The sequence below is a fragment of the Borostomias antarcticus genome (genome assembly GCF_949987555.1).
Source record: "Borostomias antarcticus genome assembly, chromosome: 18".
NCBI lineage: Eukaryota > Metazoa > Chordata > Actinopteri > Stomiiformes > Stomiidae > Borostomias > Borostomias antarcticus.
This window is the reverse complement of record NC_140251.1, coordinates 23,471,721-23,492,447: the sequence shown is the minus strand read 5'-3', so window position 1 is coordinate 23,492,447 and position 20,727 is coordinate 23,471,721. Positions and strand designations below refer to the sequence as shown.

Here is a 20,727-nt window from a genome sequence, read left to right as displayed (position 1 = left end):
TTTTTTTAAACACATCAACAAAGGCCAATAATTTGAGAGCGAGCGAATAAGAGGGCAATATTTAGGCCGAAACAACCAAGCTTTTAGGGACACACTAAATAAACTACAGAGCCGTTATGACAACAATGGCCAAGCACCACGAAGAGAATGACAGGACGATAAAATACACCCCCTTAGGACACAGCACTCAATAGCCTACTCCCCTACTTCACTAATCAGTGTTTAGGGTACTAGCCTACTAGCCTACTAGGCGTATTAGCCCACCGCTCCAGGTCTTGATTTGGTCTTGATTTGATTTGGTCTTGACTTCCGTAAGATAGAATCATTTTATCTGGCCTACAATGTTAAGTGAATAACGAGCTAGTAAGACCGGTGTCAACGGACCGTTACGTGGACTGTATTTTCATGAGGACTGTAGGGGGCGACGGAGCACTACCAAAATGCTAAACATGGATGAAAATGAAGCGATATGGCAGAATACAAGACGCATTTAAGTCAAAAACAGTCTGAAAGTCGATTTCAGGCTTCCCCTTATGGTGTCAGAACGATGGCTTATGATCAAGTTTTCAAATAAAGTTTTATTTGGATTTGTATGGGTAAGCCAGGATTACCCTGGCTTATAGGAGCAATCGCCACTGGTAGGGGTACCAATAATTTGCAACACTTGGGACAATTTAATTGTTCCTATCAAAACGTAAACAACTACAGTATAATTCCGCACCAAAACGAAGTCCATTAGGCTACAACAACTTGTGCTCAAACGCCTTTTATTAAACTGAAATAGCCCTGCCAGTGCTAACCATCTCTGGGCTACTGTATTTAACATAATAACATCGCATTCATAAGCCATCGTTCTGACACCATAAGGGGAAGCTTGTCAACGACATGCGACAACAGGTCCTTATCTCTCACATAGCAGCAAATTCACACACATTGCCAACATGATCAATCTGAAATGCATACGGTTGCGTGTCCACCGACAAGTTGTATTTTTGGGCGCTATAGGGACGAGAAAATAACTTACCTGATATAAAATGGGCACCGCAAACGTGGGCATTTCTGATTATGTCCTCAGTCCAGTCCGTAGGCTATGCTTAGCCACAGGTGACTCCATTTCTGAAAAGGCCGGTTTCCTCTTGAAATGAATAAAGTTTGTCACTAGAGCGCTGATTTGTAGCCTACACCCGTAGACGCAACAGCCAGACATATTGATGGTATATAAAATACTAGTCTTTGCATTAAAATACGGCTCGCTCTGAACTCGTCTGTCTCCACCTGCTTCTGTTTCAAGAATGCGCGCGCATACATACTGTAGCTGGGTCTATAATGAACAAATATGACCCACGCTCTATTTTAACAAATGCTGGGTTTTGAAGCCTCGGCGCTACCAATAAATAACTTATTTAGACGCGTTCTGTCCGAGTGAAATTATTTTTCCGAGGTAGTCTTCTTCTGTGTTGGTGGCGGTGCTTTGAAGCTTCAACCCAGCATTTATTAAAATAGACCCTTTTGCTTAGGTAAGTGAAGTTTCATGTTTATCTGACACTTGTAGGCTATATATGAGCGCCAGGGACGTGCACAGATAGACACAAGGTGGTGCTAGAGCACCTGCCCTTTGCCCTCTGGACAAGGCAAGTGCCCTTTTGAAAGTTACTTTATTTTTTATTTTTTACAGTGTAGGCCTACTGTATGTGGCCCATGGTGACATCGATCAATTCTCGATTAAAAGCGTGTAATAATAATGCCCCAAAATGCGTTGTAGTTTTGCCAGACCCCCCCACACACCGTGCCCCTCCCCTCCCTCTCTTCCTTTGTCAACGGTAAACGCGAAAAGTGGACACAAACGGAGGCGCACTGCACACAGCACACACATCTCCTCCACTGCCCTTTTCCCATCCAGAGTGCCCGAGTGATGACAGCTAACCAGTCAGGTAACACATAAACCAAACGAGTGTATTGTTCGCCCCCTAAGCCTCAGTTGCCAAACTATAACTTGCATTTATTTGTCTCTGTTGTGAAGTAAGTCTCATAAAGTGGCAAACAAGTGAGCCTAAATTAGCAGACTGCACCTGCTTAACAAGTCATAATCATTTAACGTAATGATGACCACCACATGACCAATGTCGGTAGAATTTGTTGTTCACTTGTTGGTACAGCATGTATCAGTATCAGTATACTTAAGCTGAATATTTAGTATTATGTAGTAACCTTAGGCTTACAGGGCTGCCAAGTCTCACGCATTGAGCGTGAGACACACGCGTTTCAGCCTCTTCTCACGCTCACAAGCCACACTTCACAATTCTCACGCGGAGAAATTAGCAACCCCTACATACTACAGGCCCGTAGCCACCGGGTGGATCGAACGAATGAACAAGGCAATAGACCCCCCCCCCTGTCAACAACTCGCGTGACAATCAAAATACAAATTATCAACCCCCCCCCGTCAACATCTCGCCGCGCAAGTGCCCTCATTTTTCACTGAGCACCTGCCCCCCAAAATGTCTGTGCACGCCACTGATGAGCGCCTCTCCTAACTAGGCCGACACCGATTTATTTTGACGGAAAAGTGGCATTTCAATGACATTTCAACCAGACATTCTAGTCAAACTAGGTAGTCAAAATAACTTACCTGATATAAAATGGGCACCGCAAACGCGGGCATTTTTGATGATGTCCTCAGTCCAGTCCGTTCGCATAATAATGGCGATTTCGTCTGTCTTCCTCTGCTACTGTTTCAAGAATGTGCGCGCATACTTGTGCTGACTAGGCTGTAAAAGGGTCTATAATTAACAAATATGACCCACGCTCGTTAAATAACTTCTACAACATCCAGTGACAAAATATGTTAAATAACTTCTACAACATCCAGTGACAAAATATGTCATGGTACCTTGTTATGTCCACACCAAGGATTGAACTCACAACCTTCGCGGTGACAGGCAGCGCACTATCCACTCAGCCACCACTGACCTGGGAAATCTGTGGAGTCTTTTGGTTTTGATATTCCGGGACCACTGCCTCTTGTGGTAGCGACAATAGAATTGCAGGTCAACAACAAGAAGAAAGAGGAAGGGAGCGACAAATAGGATTCCCTCTTCATGGTGTGTCGGCTTACAGCCAACACACAATAACAAATTGGGGGACCTGGCGGGGCAGGAGTGGACCGAACTAAATATAATAATAATAATGTAACTGACTCTATTACTATGGAACGGAGTCTAATTTCTAATCTGGGCCTTCAGAACAGCTACCTTTAATCAATGGACATGAAAACCCGTCAGGTCATGGTGTAGGGCTTTGTCACTGACATAATAAACCAAAAGCAAGCAGATCGATTTCAACTGAAGATTCGAGATCTTTGTAAAATAAGCACATTAAAAAAGGTAATAAATGGTAAAGAAACCATGAACTATTGAATAACTGAATCAGTTTGCATATGTATTTTATTTCAACCAATTTTTCATATATCACATTTGGAGAAAAAAACAAACAGGCTCTACCTAATAAAATGCGCTTTTATCAAATCATAGTTCTGAGGCCAGAAGTCATAGATAATAGGTTTGAACATGTAGTCATAGATAATAGGTTTGAACATGTAGTCATATATAATAGGTTTGAACATGTTAGTCATAGATAATTGGTTTGAACATGTAGTCATATATAAATGGTTTGAACATGTTAGTCATATATAATAGGTTTGAACATGTAGTCATATATAATAGGTTTGAACATGTAGTCATATATAATAGGTTTGAACATGTAGTCATATATAATTGGTTTGAACATGTAGTCATAGATAATTGGTTTGAACATGTAGTCATAGATAATTGGTTTGAACATGTAGTCATATATAATTGGTTTGAACATGTTAGTCATATATAATAGGTTTGAACATGTAGTCATAGATAATTGGTTTGAAAATGTAGTCATAGATAATTGGTTTGAACATGTAGTGCTATATAATAGGTTTGAACATGTTAGTCATATATAATAGGTTTGAACATGTTAGTCATATATAATTGGTTTGAACATGTTAGTCATATATAATTGGTTTGAACATGTAGTCATATATAATTGGTTTGAACATGTTAGTCATATATAATAGGTTTGAACATGTAGTCATATATAAAAGGTTTGAACATGTAGTCATATATAATTGGTTTGAACATGTAGTCATATATAATAGGTTTGAACATGTAGTCATATATAATTGGTTTGAACATGTTAGTCATATATAATAGGTTTGAACATGTAGTCATAGATAATAGGTTTGAACATGTAGTCATATATAATAGGTTTGAACATGTTAGTCATATATAATTGGTTTGAACATGTAGTCATAGATAATAGGTTTGAACATGTAGTCATATATAATAGGTTTGAACATGTTAGTCATATATAATTGGTTTGAACATGTAGTCATAGATAATAGGTTTGAACATGTTAATCATATATAATAGGTTTGAACATGTCGTCATATATAATAGGTTTGAACATGTTAGTCATATATAATTGGTTTGAACATGTTAGTCATATATAATAGGTTTGAACATGTTAGTCATATATAATAGGTTTGAACATGTTAGTCATATATAATTGGTTTGAACATGTTAGTCATATATAATAGGTTTGAACATGTTAGTCATATATAATAGGTTTGAACATGTCGTCATATATAATTGGTTTGAACATGTTAGTCATATATAATAGGTTTGAACATGTTAGTCATATATAATTGGTTTGAACATGTTAGTCATGGATAATTGGTTTGAACATGTTAGTCATATATAATAGGTTTGAACATGTAGTCATATATAATTGGTTTGAACATGTTAGTCATATATAATAGGTTTGAACATGTTAGTCATATATAATAGGTTTGAACATGTAGTCATATATAATAGGTTTGAACAAGTCGTCATATATAATTGGTTTGAACATGTTAGTCATATATAATAGGTTTGAACATGTTAGTCATATATAATTGGTTTGAACATGTTAGTCATGGATAATAGGTTTGAACATGTTAGTCATAGATAATAGGTTTGAACATGTAGTCATATATAATAGGTTTGAACATGTTAGTCATAGATAATAGGTTTGAACATGTAGTCATAGATAATAGGTTTGAACATGTTAGTCATATATAATAGGTTTGAGCATGTTAGTCATATATAATTGGTTTGAACATGTTAGTCATATATAATTGGTTTGAACATGTTAGTCATATATAATTGGTTTGAACATGTTAGTCATATATAATAGGTTTGAACATGTAGTCATATATAATAGGTTTGAACATGTTAGTCATATATAATAGGTTTGAACATGTAGTCATATATAATTGGTTTGAACATGTAGTCATATATAATTGGTTTGAACATGTAGTCATATATAATTGGTTTGAACATGTTAGTCATATATAATAGGTTTGAACATGTAGTCATATATAATAGGTTTGAACATGTAGTCATATATAATAGGTTTGAACATGTTAGTCATATATAATAGGTTTGAACATGTTAGTCATATATAATAGGTTTGAACATGTAGTCATATATAATTGGTTTGAACATGTAGTCATATATAATTGGTTTGAACATGTAGTCATGGATAATTGGTTTGAACATGTTAGTCATATATAATAGGTTTGAACATGTTAGTCATATATAATTGGTTTGAACATGTTAGTCATATATAATAGGTTTGAACATGTAGTCATATATAATAGGTTTGAACATGTCGTCATATATAATTGGTTTGAACATGTTAGTCATATATAATAGGTTTGAACATGTTAGTCATATATAATTGGTTTGAACATGTAGTGCTATATAATAGGTTTGAACATGTTAGTCATATATAATAGGTTTGAACATGTTAGTCATATATAATTGGTTTGAACATGTTAGTCATATATAATTGGTTTGAACATGTAGTCATATATAATTGGTTTGAACATGTTAGTCATATATAATAGGTTTGAACATGTAGTCATATATAAAAGGTTTGAACATGTAGTCATATATAATTGGTTTGAACATGTAGTCATATATAATAGGTTTGAACATGTAGTCATATATAATTGGTTTGAACATGTTAGTCATATATAATAGGTTTGAACATGTAGTCATAGATAATAGGTTTGAACATGTAGTCATATATAATAGGTTTGAACATGTTAGTCATATATAATTGGTTTGAACATGTAGTCATAGATAATAGGTTTGAACATGTTAGTCATATATAATAGGTTTGAACATGTTAGTCATATATAATTGGTTTGAACATGTAGTCATAGATAATAGGTTTGAACATGTTAGTCATATATAATAGGTTTGAACATGTAGTCATATATAATAGGTTTGAACATGTAGTCATAGATAATAGGTTTGAACATGTTAATCATATATAATAGGTTTGAACATGTCGTCATATATAATAGGTTTAAACATGTTAGTCATATATAATAGGTTTGAACATGTTAGTCATATATAATAGGTTTGAACATGTTAGTCATATATAATAGGTTTGAACATGTCGTCATATATAATTGGTTTGAACATGTTAGTCATATATAATAGGTTTGAACATGTTAGTCATATATAATAGGTTTGAACATGTAGTCATATATAATAGGTTTGAACAAGTCGTCATATATAATTGGTTTGAACATGTTAGTCATATATAATAGGTTTGAACATGTTAGTCATATATAATTGGTTTGAACATGTTAGTCATATATAATTGGTTTGAACATGTTAGTCATATATAATTGGTTTGAACATGTTAGTCATGGATAATAGGTTTGAACATGTTAGTCATAGATAATAGGTTTGAACATGTAGTCATATATAATAGGTTTGAACATGTTAGTCATAGATAATAGGTTTGAACATGTAGTCATAGATAATAGGTTTGAACATGTTAGTCATATATAATAGGTTTGAGCATGTTAGTCATATATAATTGGTTTGAACATGTTAGTCATATATAATTGGTTTGAACATGTTAGTCATATATAATTGGTTTGAACATGTTAGTCATATATAATAGGTTTGAACATGTAGTCATATATAATTGGTTTGAACATGTTAGTCATATATAATAGGTTTGAACATGTAGTCATATATACTTGGTTTGAACATGTAGTCATATATAATTGGTTTGAACATGTAGTCATATATAATTGGTTTGAACATGTTAGTCATATATAATAGGTTTGAACATGTAGTCATATATAATAGGTTTGAACATGTAGTCATATATAATAGGTTTGAACATGTAGTCATATATAATTGGTTTGAACATGTTAGTCATATATAATAGGTTTGAACATGTAGTCATATATAATTGGTTTGAACATGTTAGTCATATATAATAGGTTTGAACATGTAGTCATATATAATAGGTTTGAACATGTTAGTCATATATAATAGGTTTGAACATGTAGTCATATATACTTGGTTTGAACATGTAGTCATATATAATTGGTTTGAACATGTAGTCATATATAATTGGTTTGAACATGTAGTCATATATAATAGGTTTGAACATGTTAGTCATATATAATTGGTTTGAACATGTTAGTCATATATAATAGGTTTGAACATGTAGTCATATATAATAGGTTTGAACATGTAGTCATATATAATAGGTTTGAACATGTAGTCATATATAATTGGTTTGAACATGTAGTCATATATAATTGGTTTGAACATGTAGTCATAGATAATAGGTTTGAACATGTAGTCATATATAATAGGTTTGAACATGTAGTCATATATAATAGGTTTGAACATGTTAGTCATATATAATAGGTTTGAACATGTTAGTCATAGATAATAGGTTTGAACATGTTAGTCATATATAATTGGTTTGAACATGTTAGTCATATATAATTGGTTTGAACATGTAGTCATATATAATAGGTTTGAACATGTAGTCATATATAATAGGTTTGAACATGTTAGTCATATATAATAGGTTTGAACATGTAGTCATATATAATAGGTTTGAACATGTTAGTCATATATAATAGGTTTGAACATGTTAGTCATAGATAATAGGTTTGAACATGTTAGTCATATATAATAGGTTTGAACATGTAGTCATATATAATAGGTTTGAACATGTTAGTCATATATAATAGGTTTGAACATGTAGTCATATATAATAGGTTTGAACATGTAGTCATATATAATTGGTTTGAACATGTAGTCATATATAATTGGTTTGAACATGTAGTCATATATAATTGGTTTGAACATGTTAGTCATATATAATAGGTTTGAACATGTAGTCATATATAATAGGTTTGAACATGTAGTCATATATAATAGGTTTGAACATGTAGTCATATATAATTGGTTTGAACATGTTAGTCATATATAATAGGTTTGAACATGTAGTCATATATAATTGGTTTGAACATGTAGTCATATATAATAGGTTTGAACATGTTAGTCATATATAATAGGTTTGAACATGTAGTCATATATAATAGGTTTGAACATGTAGTCATATATAATAGGTTTGAACATGTAGTCATATATAATTGGTTTGAACATGTTAGTCATATATAATAGGTTTGAACATGTAGTCATATATAATAGGTTTGAACATGTTAGTCATATATAATAGGTTTGAACATGTAGTCATATATAATTGGTTTGAACATGTAGTCATATATAATTGGTTTGAACATGTAGTCATAGATAATTGGTTTGAACATGTAGTCATATATTATAGGTTTGAACATGTAGTCATATATAATTGGTTTGAACATGTTAGTCATATATAATAGGTTTGAACATGTAGTCATATATAATAGGTTTGAACATGTAGTCATATATAATAGGTTTGAACATGTTAGTCATATATAATAGGTTTGAATATGTAAGTCATATATAATAGGTTTGAACATGTAGTCATAGATAATAGGTTTGAACATGTAGTCATATATAATAGGTTTGAACATGTTAGTCATATATAATAGGTTTGAACATGTAGTCATAGATAATAGGTTTGAATATGTAGTCATATATAATAGGTTTGAACATGTTAGTCATATATAATTGGTTTGAACATGTAGTCATAGATAATAGGTTTGAACATGTAGTCATATATAATTGGTTTGAACATGTAGTCATAGATAATTGGTTTGAACATGTAGTCATATATAATAGGTTTGAACATGTAGTCATATATAATTGGTTTGAACATGTTAGTCATATATAATAGGTTTGAACATGTTAGTCATATATAATAGGTTTGAATATGTTAGTAATGGATAATAGGTTTGAATATGTTAGTAATGGATAATAGGTTTGAATATGTTAGTAATGGATAATTTGTTTGCACATGTCAGCTTTGCCACTGAAACCCTTTTCCATGTCCACATGGCCTGGGAGTCTGCTGGGGATCAAGAATGAGCCAGGTTACAGGTCAGATTTACAACAGATTTAAAATAATGAGAGGGTCTAATTGGGTCACTTAAAACAGACTCATACCCATTGACATCTTTTGACTGTGATATAATGTTGTTAGTGGAGCTCCATGGTGATAAACACACATAGGCCTAGTTACTGTTTTCTATTGTATTGACAACCGAGCAACAACACCTTGGAGAGCCACTAGTTGGACTTTACCGGAATGTCTTTGGCATCTCTTGCCGTTGTATTTCAGTCTCTTTGTCTCTTTTTTGTCTTACAGCTACACTGAACTTGTGTTCCCTGAATTTTAAAACAAGTGTTTACACTAATGGACCTGACACATGATGTTACACTGTTCAGATCCATCTCTGAAGTGTCCCGAAGGCTTTGTTGGCCTTTTTCATAGTGGGACGAACTAGCGACAGGTCCCACCACACCACTAAGTGGGCTGACATTCCTCCTGTAAATCTATCTCGTTGACCCCCGTACCCTAAAAAAAGATGAGGACATCATTGGGAGGCACTTTGTTACGTGCCCCCCCCCCCCTCTTAAAGGCTTCTCTGGCAGCTGGGAAGATTAGATGAACAAGAACCCTCTTGCTATCTAGCTCTGTCTCCACACCACTTATCTGGCCTGGCGCCGAACTGGCTCTAGTGTTGGCTTTGCCTAAGTAGGGGAAAGACTCATTCAAGAAAGAACCACACTAAACTGCAATAGTTGACAATACGTCCAACCATGAGTACCTTTGGGTACCACAAAGAGCTGGGAAGATATGAGGAGGTAGATGAGGATGAGCTGCTGGCCACCTTGACTTCTGAGGAGATCCAGGAGCTGGAGAGTGAACTGGCGGCTATCGACCCTGACGACAACATCCCCATTGGGCTGCGGCAGAGGGACCAGACGGCCAAGACCCCCACGGGCAGCTTCAGCAGGGAGGCACTACTGAAGTACTGGGAGGACGAGACCATGAAGCTGCTGGAGGATGAGAACTCTGACTCCCCTCCCAGCAAGGTGGGGACTAGGCTGAACTTGGCTGGTTAAAAGCTGAACATGGCTGGTTAAATTCTGGTTTCCTTATCAGGCTGAATTAGGTTGATTCAATTCTGGTTTCCTTATCAGGCTGAATTAGGTTGGTTAAATGCTGGTTTCCTTATCAGGCTGAATTAGGTTGGTTAAATGCTGGTTTCCTTATCAGGCTGAATTAGGTTGGTTAAATGCTGGTTTCCTTATCAGGGTGAATTAGGTTGGTTAAATGCTGGTTTCCTTATCAGGGTGGCGCCAGACAAAACCAGACCTTAAGACATAACATGATCAAGATGAGACAAATTTCCACAGACTTACAAATCAGTTCTTCAGGCAAGGGGTTCTGTAAACAAACACGTGTGAAAAGTGTCACACTTTTGTGATTTTGACAATTACTTAGGTAACTGTTATTAGGAAATGTGTCTTGAAGAAAATACATCTACTAATCATTTTAATTTCATACCACATTTGATCAAGTTTACGATTTGATATACTGACAATCTCAATAGACAAAAATCACAATGACTCAATGTATAAAAAAATACCATGATAAATTGAAGAAAAAAAGCTTGAACATAACTTCAATAGCAAATAGCTTGAATAAAAACAAGATCTGTCACAATCATAAACTTAAAGGGGGTAGTATACTATGTTGGACATTTAGCTCTATTTGTGGTCTGTCTACCATGAACCTGAAACACAGACCATAATTTCACTGATCGTTCCAGTATTGAGATAGCTGCGTTTTTTATGCAGGCTCTTGCTGGGCTACAATGGAAGTCAATGGGGCATGGGTAAATGCGTTGAAAAACTATGATGAATGTGCTTTTCTGAGATGGGAAGCACAGGGTCTAATCTTCCCAGTCTCAGTATCTCCAGTGAAAAGTATGGCAATCCGAATATGTTTAGGTACTTGGAATGACTTGCACATAGTCCTCTGTGGGAACAGTGAAAATAAGCGCCAGGGGAATGCTTATGTCCAAGCCACGCCAAACATGTAAAAACATTTAGATACACCCTGTTCATCCCGTCTCGGAACACCACTTAATCATAGTTTTTCCAACGCATTCACGTATGCCCTACTGTCTTCCATTGTAGCCCAGTGAGACCCTGCATAAAAACTGCAGCTAGCTCAATACTGGAACGGTCAGTGAAATGATGGTCTCTATGTTTCAGGTTCATGGTAGACAGACCACAAATGGGGCTACATGTTCAAAATGGCACACTACCCCTTTAAAATGGGTCCAACAATATGAACGGTGTGCATATTCATATTAGTCAGTGGAAAGGTATCTAAAAATATTCTCAGAAATATCAGCTTTAATGATTCTGTGAGAGTTGGAGGTATTCCTCCAGAACCAGTGACTGGAGACTGGGGAATGCTGGGGCATGATCTAATGACCTAACGTTCCCCCCCGCTGTGCTCTGCAGGACAAGAGGGAAGAGCAGCACGGGACAGAGACTGACGTCACCCGGTCTGAGAACAAGAGGAGGAACGCTGTAGAAAAAAATACATTTAGAAATAGAGAAGGCAAAGATGTAGGTGGTGTAACTGAGAAAGACGTTAATGTCGAGAAGAAGGACAAGTGTAAAAAGGAGCCCTTGCCAACATCTGATAGACATGGAAAGAAGGTTGGAAACAGTCCGCCAAGACATTTGGAGAAAGGACCTGGGAAGAACAGGAGGTCCGACACCACAGAGCACAACCTCAATGGGACCTCAGACCAACCGTGCGAAAACCCCATTGTGATCGACGAAGCTCTGGAGAAGATCCTTGGTGACGATCCTACCATGAGCGAGCTCAACCTCAACAATATCGAAGATATCTCCCAAGAGACCTTGCTGCGCTTTGCCGAAGCCCTGAGCACCAACACCCATGTTCAAATTTTCAGCCTTGCCAACACCCATGCAGATGACCGTGTCGCGTTCGCCATCTCCAAGATGCTCAGGGAAAACCGCTCCATCACCAACCTCAACATTGAGTCCAACTTCGTGTCTGGCCGGGGCATCCTGGCCCTGTTGACGTCCCTCCATCACAACGGGACTCTGGTGGAGCTCCGCTTCCATAACCAGAGGCACATCTGTGGGGGGCAGGTGGAGATGGAGATGGTGCGCCTCCTGAGAGACAACACCACTCTGCTGAAGCTGGGATACCAGTTTGACCTACCGGGCCCAAGGATGACGGCCACCAGCATCCTGACGCGGAACCAGGACCAGCAGAGACAGAGGAGACTGCAGCAGCAGAGAGAACAGGCTCCTTCAGAAACGCCAGTCGTGCAAAGGGCAGATGTCTCTGGCACAAAGTCTGTGGCACACGTCTCTGGCACAAAGCCCGCAAACAGGTCACAACAGAAATTACCGGCGTCCTCTCCAAAGTTGGTGCACAATGACCAAACCTTAAACAAGGTTGATCCTCCACCTGCCCCGGCCATTCTCTCTCATTCAGAGAAAAATGCACCAACCAGGAACATTGCAGAAATGATCAAACATCATGAAGGATCAAACGGCACCAAAGGTCAACCGGGTCAGAAGAAATCAAAATCCAAGAAGGGCAAGAATGGGGCCAATGAAAAAGAGAGTGCTGACATTCTGAAGGACTTGAAGAAGGCCTTGAAGCCTTCGCTGCAGAAGAGGACTGATGAGCCATGCCATCCACTGGCACCTCAGAGGTCGACCCGGGATGACCTGATGGAGGCCATCCGTGGAAGCAGCATCAGGTCCCTCAAGAGGGTAAGCACACCATGATTCACCTTATCAGCGATAAACAAATGCACTTTAGAAAAATACATAAACATACGCATGCATACTCCAGGACAATGAAGCGCAGCATATTAACCCATTCCCCACACTTGAACACAACAAATATGACCTCCCTGAAGTGATTATCAATCCATAAGAGGGCGAAACAAGGACAATTTGACAGTGAGGACACTGTCGCTGTGCATTCATGCAGGGAGGAGTTTCTCTATTGCATTCCCTCTGTGGAAACAGGGCTATCATTAGATGACAGACCTCACAACCCTGTGAATTCTTCCCACATAGTACAGTTATTAATAGCTGGACATTTACACCCCTGACTTGATAAGACTAAAGGCATGGAGCCCTGATGCGCGCAGCAGAAGAGCACTTCAATAGACTGCTGTCCAGTCCAAGAGTTACACAATTCATGGACATAAATCCAACCCTGTTCTCTCACTTCTGTCTCCCTTTTCATTCAACCGCTCAATCAAAAATGAAAAATACAAATAAAAAACAACAACAAAGAATTATCTTAGGTCATCTAATTGATATATTAAACATATGCTTGTTGTGAAATGGATGACAAATATAACAGCACAAGTGAGTGCTGCCTTGTCCAATGGAAAAAATGTCTGAATAACTGGCTAGGCATGTCTCCCTGTAGGGCGCGTGCACTCAGAGTGACCTCAATCAAAATCATCACAGCTTCAAAACAACTTATGGAATGCCTAACTATTTCTCTCACCATGCCAACTGTGTTGCTCCCTCAACATTTCTGTCTCTCTTGAGGTTCTACAGGGCTATTATATCCCTCTACTTATCCACTTATAACACAGATGGCTAGATGCTATCTGTCCATGAGCACGTGTGTTCATCTGTCAATCAGTGAACTGACTGGTGACCTCTTTGTCCTCCCAGGTGAACCCTTCGTAGTGTTTGTCTGGACAGAGCTGTGCTGAGAGGAACCACCGTCCCCATCAACAAGCGTTCTGCACAAATACTCACACTTTATTCTGTATTTATTTTAGCGATATGAAACATTTGTACCACCTTTCAGCTTAGTATTTATATTACATGATTGCCACTTACTATTCATGATAACATAATTATGATTTTGAAATTCTTGCCACAGTTTTACATTATTTTATTTTGCGTGTGATTTGTAAATATTCTGTTGTGTTCACAGTACATGAGCTGCTGGGTTGAATATAACTCAATTAAAAGTGGTTGCTTCTTCAATAACGCAGGCTGATACTAGTATGTAAGGCTGGGTGGGCATGGGGCCCTGAAGATCCATCCTTTGAAGAGTTGATTGATAACTATTTTGGTCACACTATTCTGAGAGGCCCCATTGATTATCTGCAAAACGCCCAACAACTGTATAATATCTATATATAATATAACTGCAATCTATACTATAACTGCAACTGTTGATGTGCAACATTTGGTCAGGGTTAGGACTAGAGCATAGTTGGTCAGGGTCAGGACTAGAGGATAGTTGGTCAGGGTCAGGGTCAGGACTAGAGGATAGTTGGTCAGGGTCAGGGTCAGGACTAGAGGATAGTTGGTCAGGGTCAGGACTAGAGGATAGTTGGTCAGGGTCAGGGTCAGGACTAGAGGATAGTTGGTCAGGGTCAGGGTCAGGACTAGAGGATAGTTGGTCAGGGTCAGGACTAGAGGATAGTTGGTCAGGGTCAGGGTCAGGACTAGAGGATAGTTGGTCAGGGTCAGGACTAGAGGATAGTTGGTCAGGGTCAGGGTCAGGACTAGAGGATAGTTGGTCAGGGTCAGGGTCAGGACTAGAGGATAGTTGGTCAGGGTCAGGACTAGAGGATAGTTGGTCAGGGTCAGGACTAGAGGATAGTTGGTCAGGGTCAGGACTAGAGGATAGTTGGTCAGGGTCAGGACTAGAGGATAGTTGGTCAGGGTCAGGACTAGAGGATAGTTGGTCAGGGACAGGACTAGAGGATAGTTGGTCAGGGTCAGGACTAGAGGATAGTTGGTCAGGGTCAGGACTAGAGGATAGTTGGTCAGGGTCAGGACTAGAGGATAGTTGGTCAGGGTCAGGACTAGAGGATAGTTGGTCAGGGTCAGGACTAGAGGATAGTTGGTCAGGGTCAGGACTAGAGGATAGTTGGTCAGGGTCAGGACTAGAGGATAGTTGGTCAGGGTCAGGACTAGAGGATAGTTGGTCAGGGTCAGGACTAGAGGATAGTTGGTTGAATATTTACTGATTGATCTAGAAGGAGCCGCAAAAATAGTGTTACCATTTTGGGAAATTCAGAACTTCACTGACAGACTGAAAATTAACCTACAGAATGAAAAAAACAAACCAGTTCTAAATGGTGATGTGAGTTATGTGCTTATAAAGGTGATGTGAGTTATGTGCTGCTCATGAGCACCGCTGGCTGGACGGCTGGCTTCATTAGACTGGCTTCATTAGACTGGCTTCATTAGCCGCTTCCCTGCTCGTTTTCACACACCTGCTCTTCATTGTCAATCGTTATGCAACAACTGCAAAGACTGCTCCATACATCACAGGAATTGCAGCTACAAGCTGGCTGAATCGGAGCTTAATAGACGGCACTAAAGATAAGCCACAGTCCATCCACACAAGACTGCAACAGAATGAGAAGGTATTAGTTTATCTGTAACTGAATCTCTTCTAATCCAGAGTGGTTGCATTATGTGTGTTTTGGATGCGGTCCAAATTCCTCAATTCGTTTTGCAGCTGTTCAAAGCAAACAGCCTTTTCCCCCTAGAGGAGGTCCAGCTGAATGCCCCTCCAGCCTCACACAGAGAGCTCTGATTTCACCAGGATTGGGTTCATAAAGGCCCGTCCAATGACATGCTAGAGCAGTGGTTCTTAACCTGGGTTCGATCGAACCCCAGGGGTTCGGTGAGTCAGTCTCAGGGGTTCGGCGGAGGTCAAGACACACACCCGACTCATATGATTCGTGATGACACGCCCCGCTTGGCCATCATTGGCTGCAGGTGATCACGCTACATCGCTTGGCCTATCTGTGCTGCAGGGAATTTGGTGCGCTCAGTAGTCGACGTGTGACTGTCGTGATGTTACGTCGTGTGATTGTGAAAGGAAGAGACTTTGTTGCGAAAATGACATGAGAGTGCCACTTGCCATGGTGAAGCCGCGCATTTCTGAACTGGTCTCTGAAAGGCAACAGCAGAAGTCACACTGATTTGCAGTAAATATTCATTATTATGTTTTTGTTTTTGTGTGAAAATCATGTTTTGATGGTTTTGTTCTTTGAACACAGTGATGTTGATGCACGGTTCATTTCGTGCACCAGTAAAATATATACCTATGTTTTGAATTTGAAAAAATCATATTTTATTTTTCCAATTAAGAAGGGTTCGGTGAATGCGCATATGAAACTGGTGGGGTTCAGTACCTCCAACAAGGTTAAGAACCACTGTGCTAGAGAAATGTCATCTATGGACGTTTTTAATTTTGTGGAAAAAGACTCCTTTTCTGGGAGTAAAATGGAACACCAGAGGAGCAGTGACATGTTGTGACAGGAGCCGCCATGTCTGACAGCCCAGAGGAGGCGCAGGAGCCGCCATGTCTGACAGCCCAGAGGAGGCGCAGGAGTCGCCATGTCTGACAGCCCAGAGGAGGCGCAGGAGCCGCCATGTCTGACAGCCCAGAGGAGGCGCAGGAGTCGCCATGTCTGACAGCCCAGAGGAGGCGCAGGAGTCGCCATGTCTGACAGCCCAGAGGAGGCGCAGGAGTCGCCATGTCTGACAGCCCAGAGGAGGCGCAGGAGCCGCCATGTCTGACAGCCCAGAGGAGGCGCAGGAGCCGCCATGTCTGACAGCCCAGAGGAGGCGCAGGAGTCGCCATGTCTGACAGCCCAGAGGAGGCGCAGGAGTCGCCATGTCTGACAGCCCAGAGGAGGCGCAGGAGTCGCCATGTCTGACAGCCCAGAGGAGGCGCAGGAGTCGGCCAAGAACACAACTCTGCTATGAAGTCTTCACTTCCAACACAGTAGCAACACTTCACTGAAAACATCCCTAGAAGTAAAGTTCCTATTTGCACCGTCAATCCACACGCTTTGAGAAGAACATATTTGCACCCTGTTAATCCACACGCTTTGAGAAGAACATATTTGCACCGTCAATCCACACACTTTGAGAAGAACTATTGGCATTTAAATCATTTCTGAACACTTTGCTCAGAAACATGACATTCTGGATCACATTCTTTGGAGGGGAATGTATTTTCATCGATTTGTACGTTTTATTTATTTAAATAGGGACAGTGCATATTAATGAACATTTAGAATCAAATGTAAATATGCCAGATTTACACACCCTTCCCTTTGACAGATGGACACATGACAGGATCTCTGTAAATAGTAACATTTATTTAAGTATACAATTTAGTATTTTCATTGCTTTTTTCCAACCCATTTCACAGGTTTGATGTCAGTATCATGGTTTCTTAATGCAGCAACAGCCTGTGTGGAGGATGGTACAAAATCAGACAGACAATCCAGTTAAAACAGCATCGAGTCGTCTCAGTACTGGTTTATGAGCATCACAGGCATCCTCATCCTCCTCATCCTCATCTCAAAGCATTTTCAAACTTGACAAACCAAAACCTCTTAAGAAGCTTCTTGCAAATGCCAATTTGGTTCATTATTTGCTTTTGTACGGAGGCATTTACAGATTCATTGCATAAAAGTAATGGTTCATTAAGCGGGAGATGAGGAGATATTAGTAAATGTGCATCTGAATATGAGCAGTAACAGTAACAGGCCAGCGGGTGGCGCTCACGCTCCGTACGCGAGGCCCAGACGGCCAAGATGCCTCAACTCTGCAGGCAGAGGAGTTCAGACCAGATTCACCCAAAAAACATGGAACAGAAAGACCATCACAAAACACAAATAACTGTGTTTGAACAGTTGAACACCCATGAACACCAATATGCGAGTATGTGCGTGTGTGTTTGTGTTTATTTGAATGTGTGTTTTAGTGTTTATTTGAATGTGTGTTTTAGTGTTTATTTGAATGTGTGTTTTTGTGTTTATTTGAATGTGTGTTTGTGTTTATTTGAATGTGTGTTTTAGTGTTTATTTGAATGTGTGTTTGTGTTTATTTGAATGTGTGTTTGTGTTTATTTGAATGTGTGTTTTAGTGTATATTTGAATGTGTGTTTTAGTGTTTTTTTGAATGTGTTTGTGTTTATTTGAATGTGAGTTTGTGTTTTTTTGAATGTGTTTTAGTGTTTATTTGAATGTGTTTTAGTGTTTATTTGAATGTGAGTGTGTGTTTTAGTGTTAATTTGAATGTGTGCGTGTTTTAGCGTTTATCTGAACCTCCTCAGGAAGTGAGGGACAGGAAGGATGTCTGGATCCCACAGTGGGAGGGGCCAATGCAGGTTCAATCATGTCTCTGGCCAATGAAAGTGCTGCTTCCACTAACCAAGCTGCTGATGAACAGTTTGCTCATGCATCCCGTTCAGAACACACAACACAGCGCCGACCATGCGCTGAATTCAATACTCAATTTGTGCAAAAAAAAAAAAAAGTCACAACCTTGAAAACATATCCTGTGAGTACACTTACACAAGCTGCTTGGGCTTCACACTCTGGGAGCTGGACTTCTCATGGAAAAATAACTTCCTAAACTAAGATCTTAATAAGAAAAATGAAGGTACAGAAAAAAAGTAGGGTAAGAAAATAGTGTTATCTTGCATCAACCAACAATTACAACACAAAAGGATCCCGCCTGTCAGTTATGAACGTGTCCTGGTTTCATGGACGAGGGAATTCAAATGAACACGCTAATAAAAATATATCCCAACAATAACACACTGTTAACCTGGGGATAGCGCACGTTAACCTGGGGATAGCGCACGTTCTAGAGCTGCGCTCACCGGTCAGGAGCATGGCTCAGCTGGTCAGGAGCATGGCTCAGCTGGTCAGGAGCATGGCTCAGCTGGTCAGGAGCATGGCTCAGCTGGTCAGGAGCATGGCTCAGCTGGTCAGGAGCATGGCTCAGCTGGTCAGGAGCGTGGCTCAGCTGGTCAGGAGCATGGCTCAGCTGGTCAGGAGCGTGGCTCAGCTGGTCAGGAGCATGGCTCAGCTGGTCAGGAGCATGGCTCAGCTGGTCAGGAGCATGGCTCAGCTGGTCAGGAGCATGGCTCAGCTGGTCAGGAGCATGGCTCAGCTGGTCAGGAGCATGGCTCAGCTGGTCAGGAGCGTGGCTCAGCTGGTCAGGAGCATGGCTCAGCTGGTCAGGAGCGTGGCTCAGCTGGTCAGGAGCATGGCTCAGCTGGTCAGGAGCGTGGCTCAGCTGGTCAGGAGCGTGGCTCAGCTGGTCAGGAGCATGGCTCAGCTGGTCAGGAGCATGGCTCAGCTGGTCAGGAGCGTGGCTCAGCTGGTCAGGAGCGTGGCTCAGCTGGTCAGGAGCATGGCTCAGCATGGCTCAGCTGGTCAGGAGCATGGCTCAGCTGGTCAGGAGCATGGCTCAGCTGGTCAGGAGCGTGGCTCAGCTGGTCAGGAGCATGGCTCAGCTGGTCAGGAGCGTGGCTCAGCTGGTCAGGAGCATGGCTCAGCTGGTCAGGAGCGTGGCTCAGCTGGTCAGGAGCATGGCTCAGCTGGTCAGAGCTCCATCCATCCGCTGTAATAACGGACCAGCGAGGCATGTTATTAACCCCCATGACTGGTCACCTTCAACTGAGGTGTCACAATGTAACCAGGTCATCTAGTCTGGCTACGTCACCAGTCATCACCTGAACGTTGTGACATCATCCAGTATGTCTGGTGATGAGTCTATGACTTCTCTATGTGATGCTTTTAACAGTGTCTTCTCTATGTGATGCTTTTAACAGTGTCCAGTGAAGTCTATGACAGACCGTCTGAAGGGGCGTGTTTCTGTAAACTGTACAGATGAAATGAATAAGGTATTGCACAGATGAATAAAAATGAAAGCAAAAAAGGCAACAATAAATATACAGAGAATTCATACAACATTTACATTACAATTTTAGTTGGGTTTTGGAAGATTTTTTTAAGAACAGTTTTAGTATGATGCTGTGACAAGCGAGAAGACATTTAGCTAGTCGTCCCATTCATCGTCATCCTCAAAATCTTCTTCGTCATCATCATCCTCATCTTCATCTAGGGAATGACAGAGAAGAGGGACGGTTAGTGAGGCCAGGGCTGTGACCAACACAGACATGAAACCAGGAGGAAAAATCCCGAACCGAAAAACGGATTCTCATCTTTTTTTGCTACTTTGTCCTTCACTATGCACAACCTTGTTATAATAGGGTTAGGGTTAGGGTTACTTCACTATGCACAACCTTGTTATAATAGTACAGTTACCTTATTATAATAGAAGTTATAACCTTGTTATAATAGAACATGTATAACCTTGTTACAATAGAACAGTTATCACCTTGTTATGATAGAATAGTTATAACCTTGTTATAATAGAACAGTTATAATATAAGTTATCTTGTTATAATAGAACAGTTATAACCTTGTTATAATAGAACAGT

General features: G+C 39.7%; 2 protein-coding genes across 2 annotated transcripts in view; one reads left to right on the top strand and one right to left on the bottom strand.

Annotated features, from left to right (window-relative positions):
* Positions 1–10,169: 10,169 nt before the first annotated feature.
* Positions 10,170–13,202, top strand: lmod2a (leiomodin 2 (cardiac) a; the record flags this gene model as incomplete). Its single annotated transcript, XM_084452846.1, has 2 exons — positions 10,170–10,445; positions 11,889–13,202. 2 exons carry the CDS (start codon positions 10,170–10,172, stop codon positions 13,200–13,202), a joined length of 1,590 nt encoding a protein of 529 aa, XP_084308972.1.
* Positions 13,203–19,759: 6,557 nt separating this feature from the next.
* Positions 19,760–20,727, bottom strand: part of wasla (WASP like actin nucleation promoting factor a) — a 49,518-nt gene continuing 48,550 nt past the window's right edge. Inside the window, exon 11 of the mRNA XM_084452845.1 lies at positions 19,760–20,344. Within this exon, the coding sequence (XP_084308971.1) occupies positions 20,283–20,344 (62 nt within the window). The 3' untranslated portion in view covers positions 19,760–20,282. The remainder of the gene's footprint in view (positions 20,345–20,727) is intronic.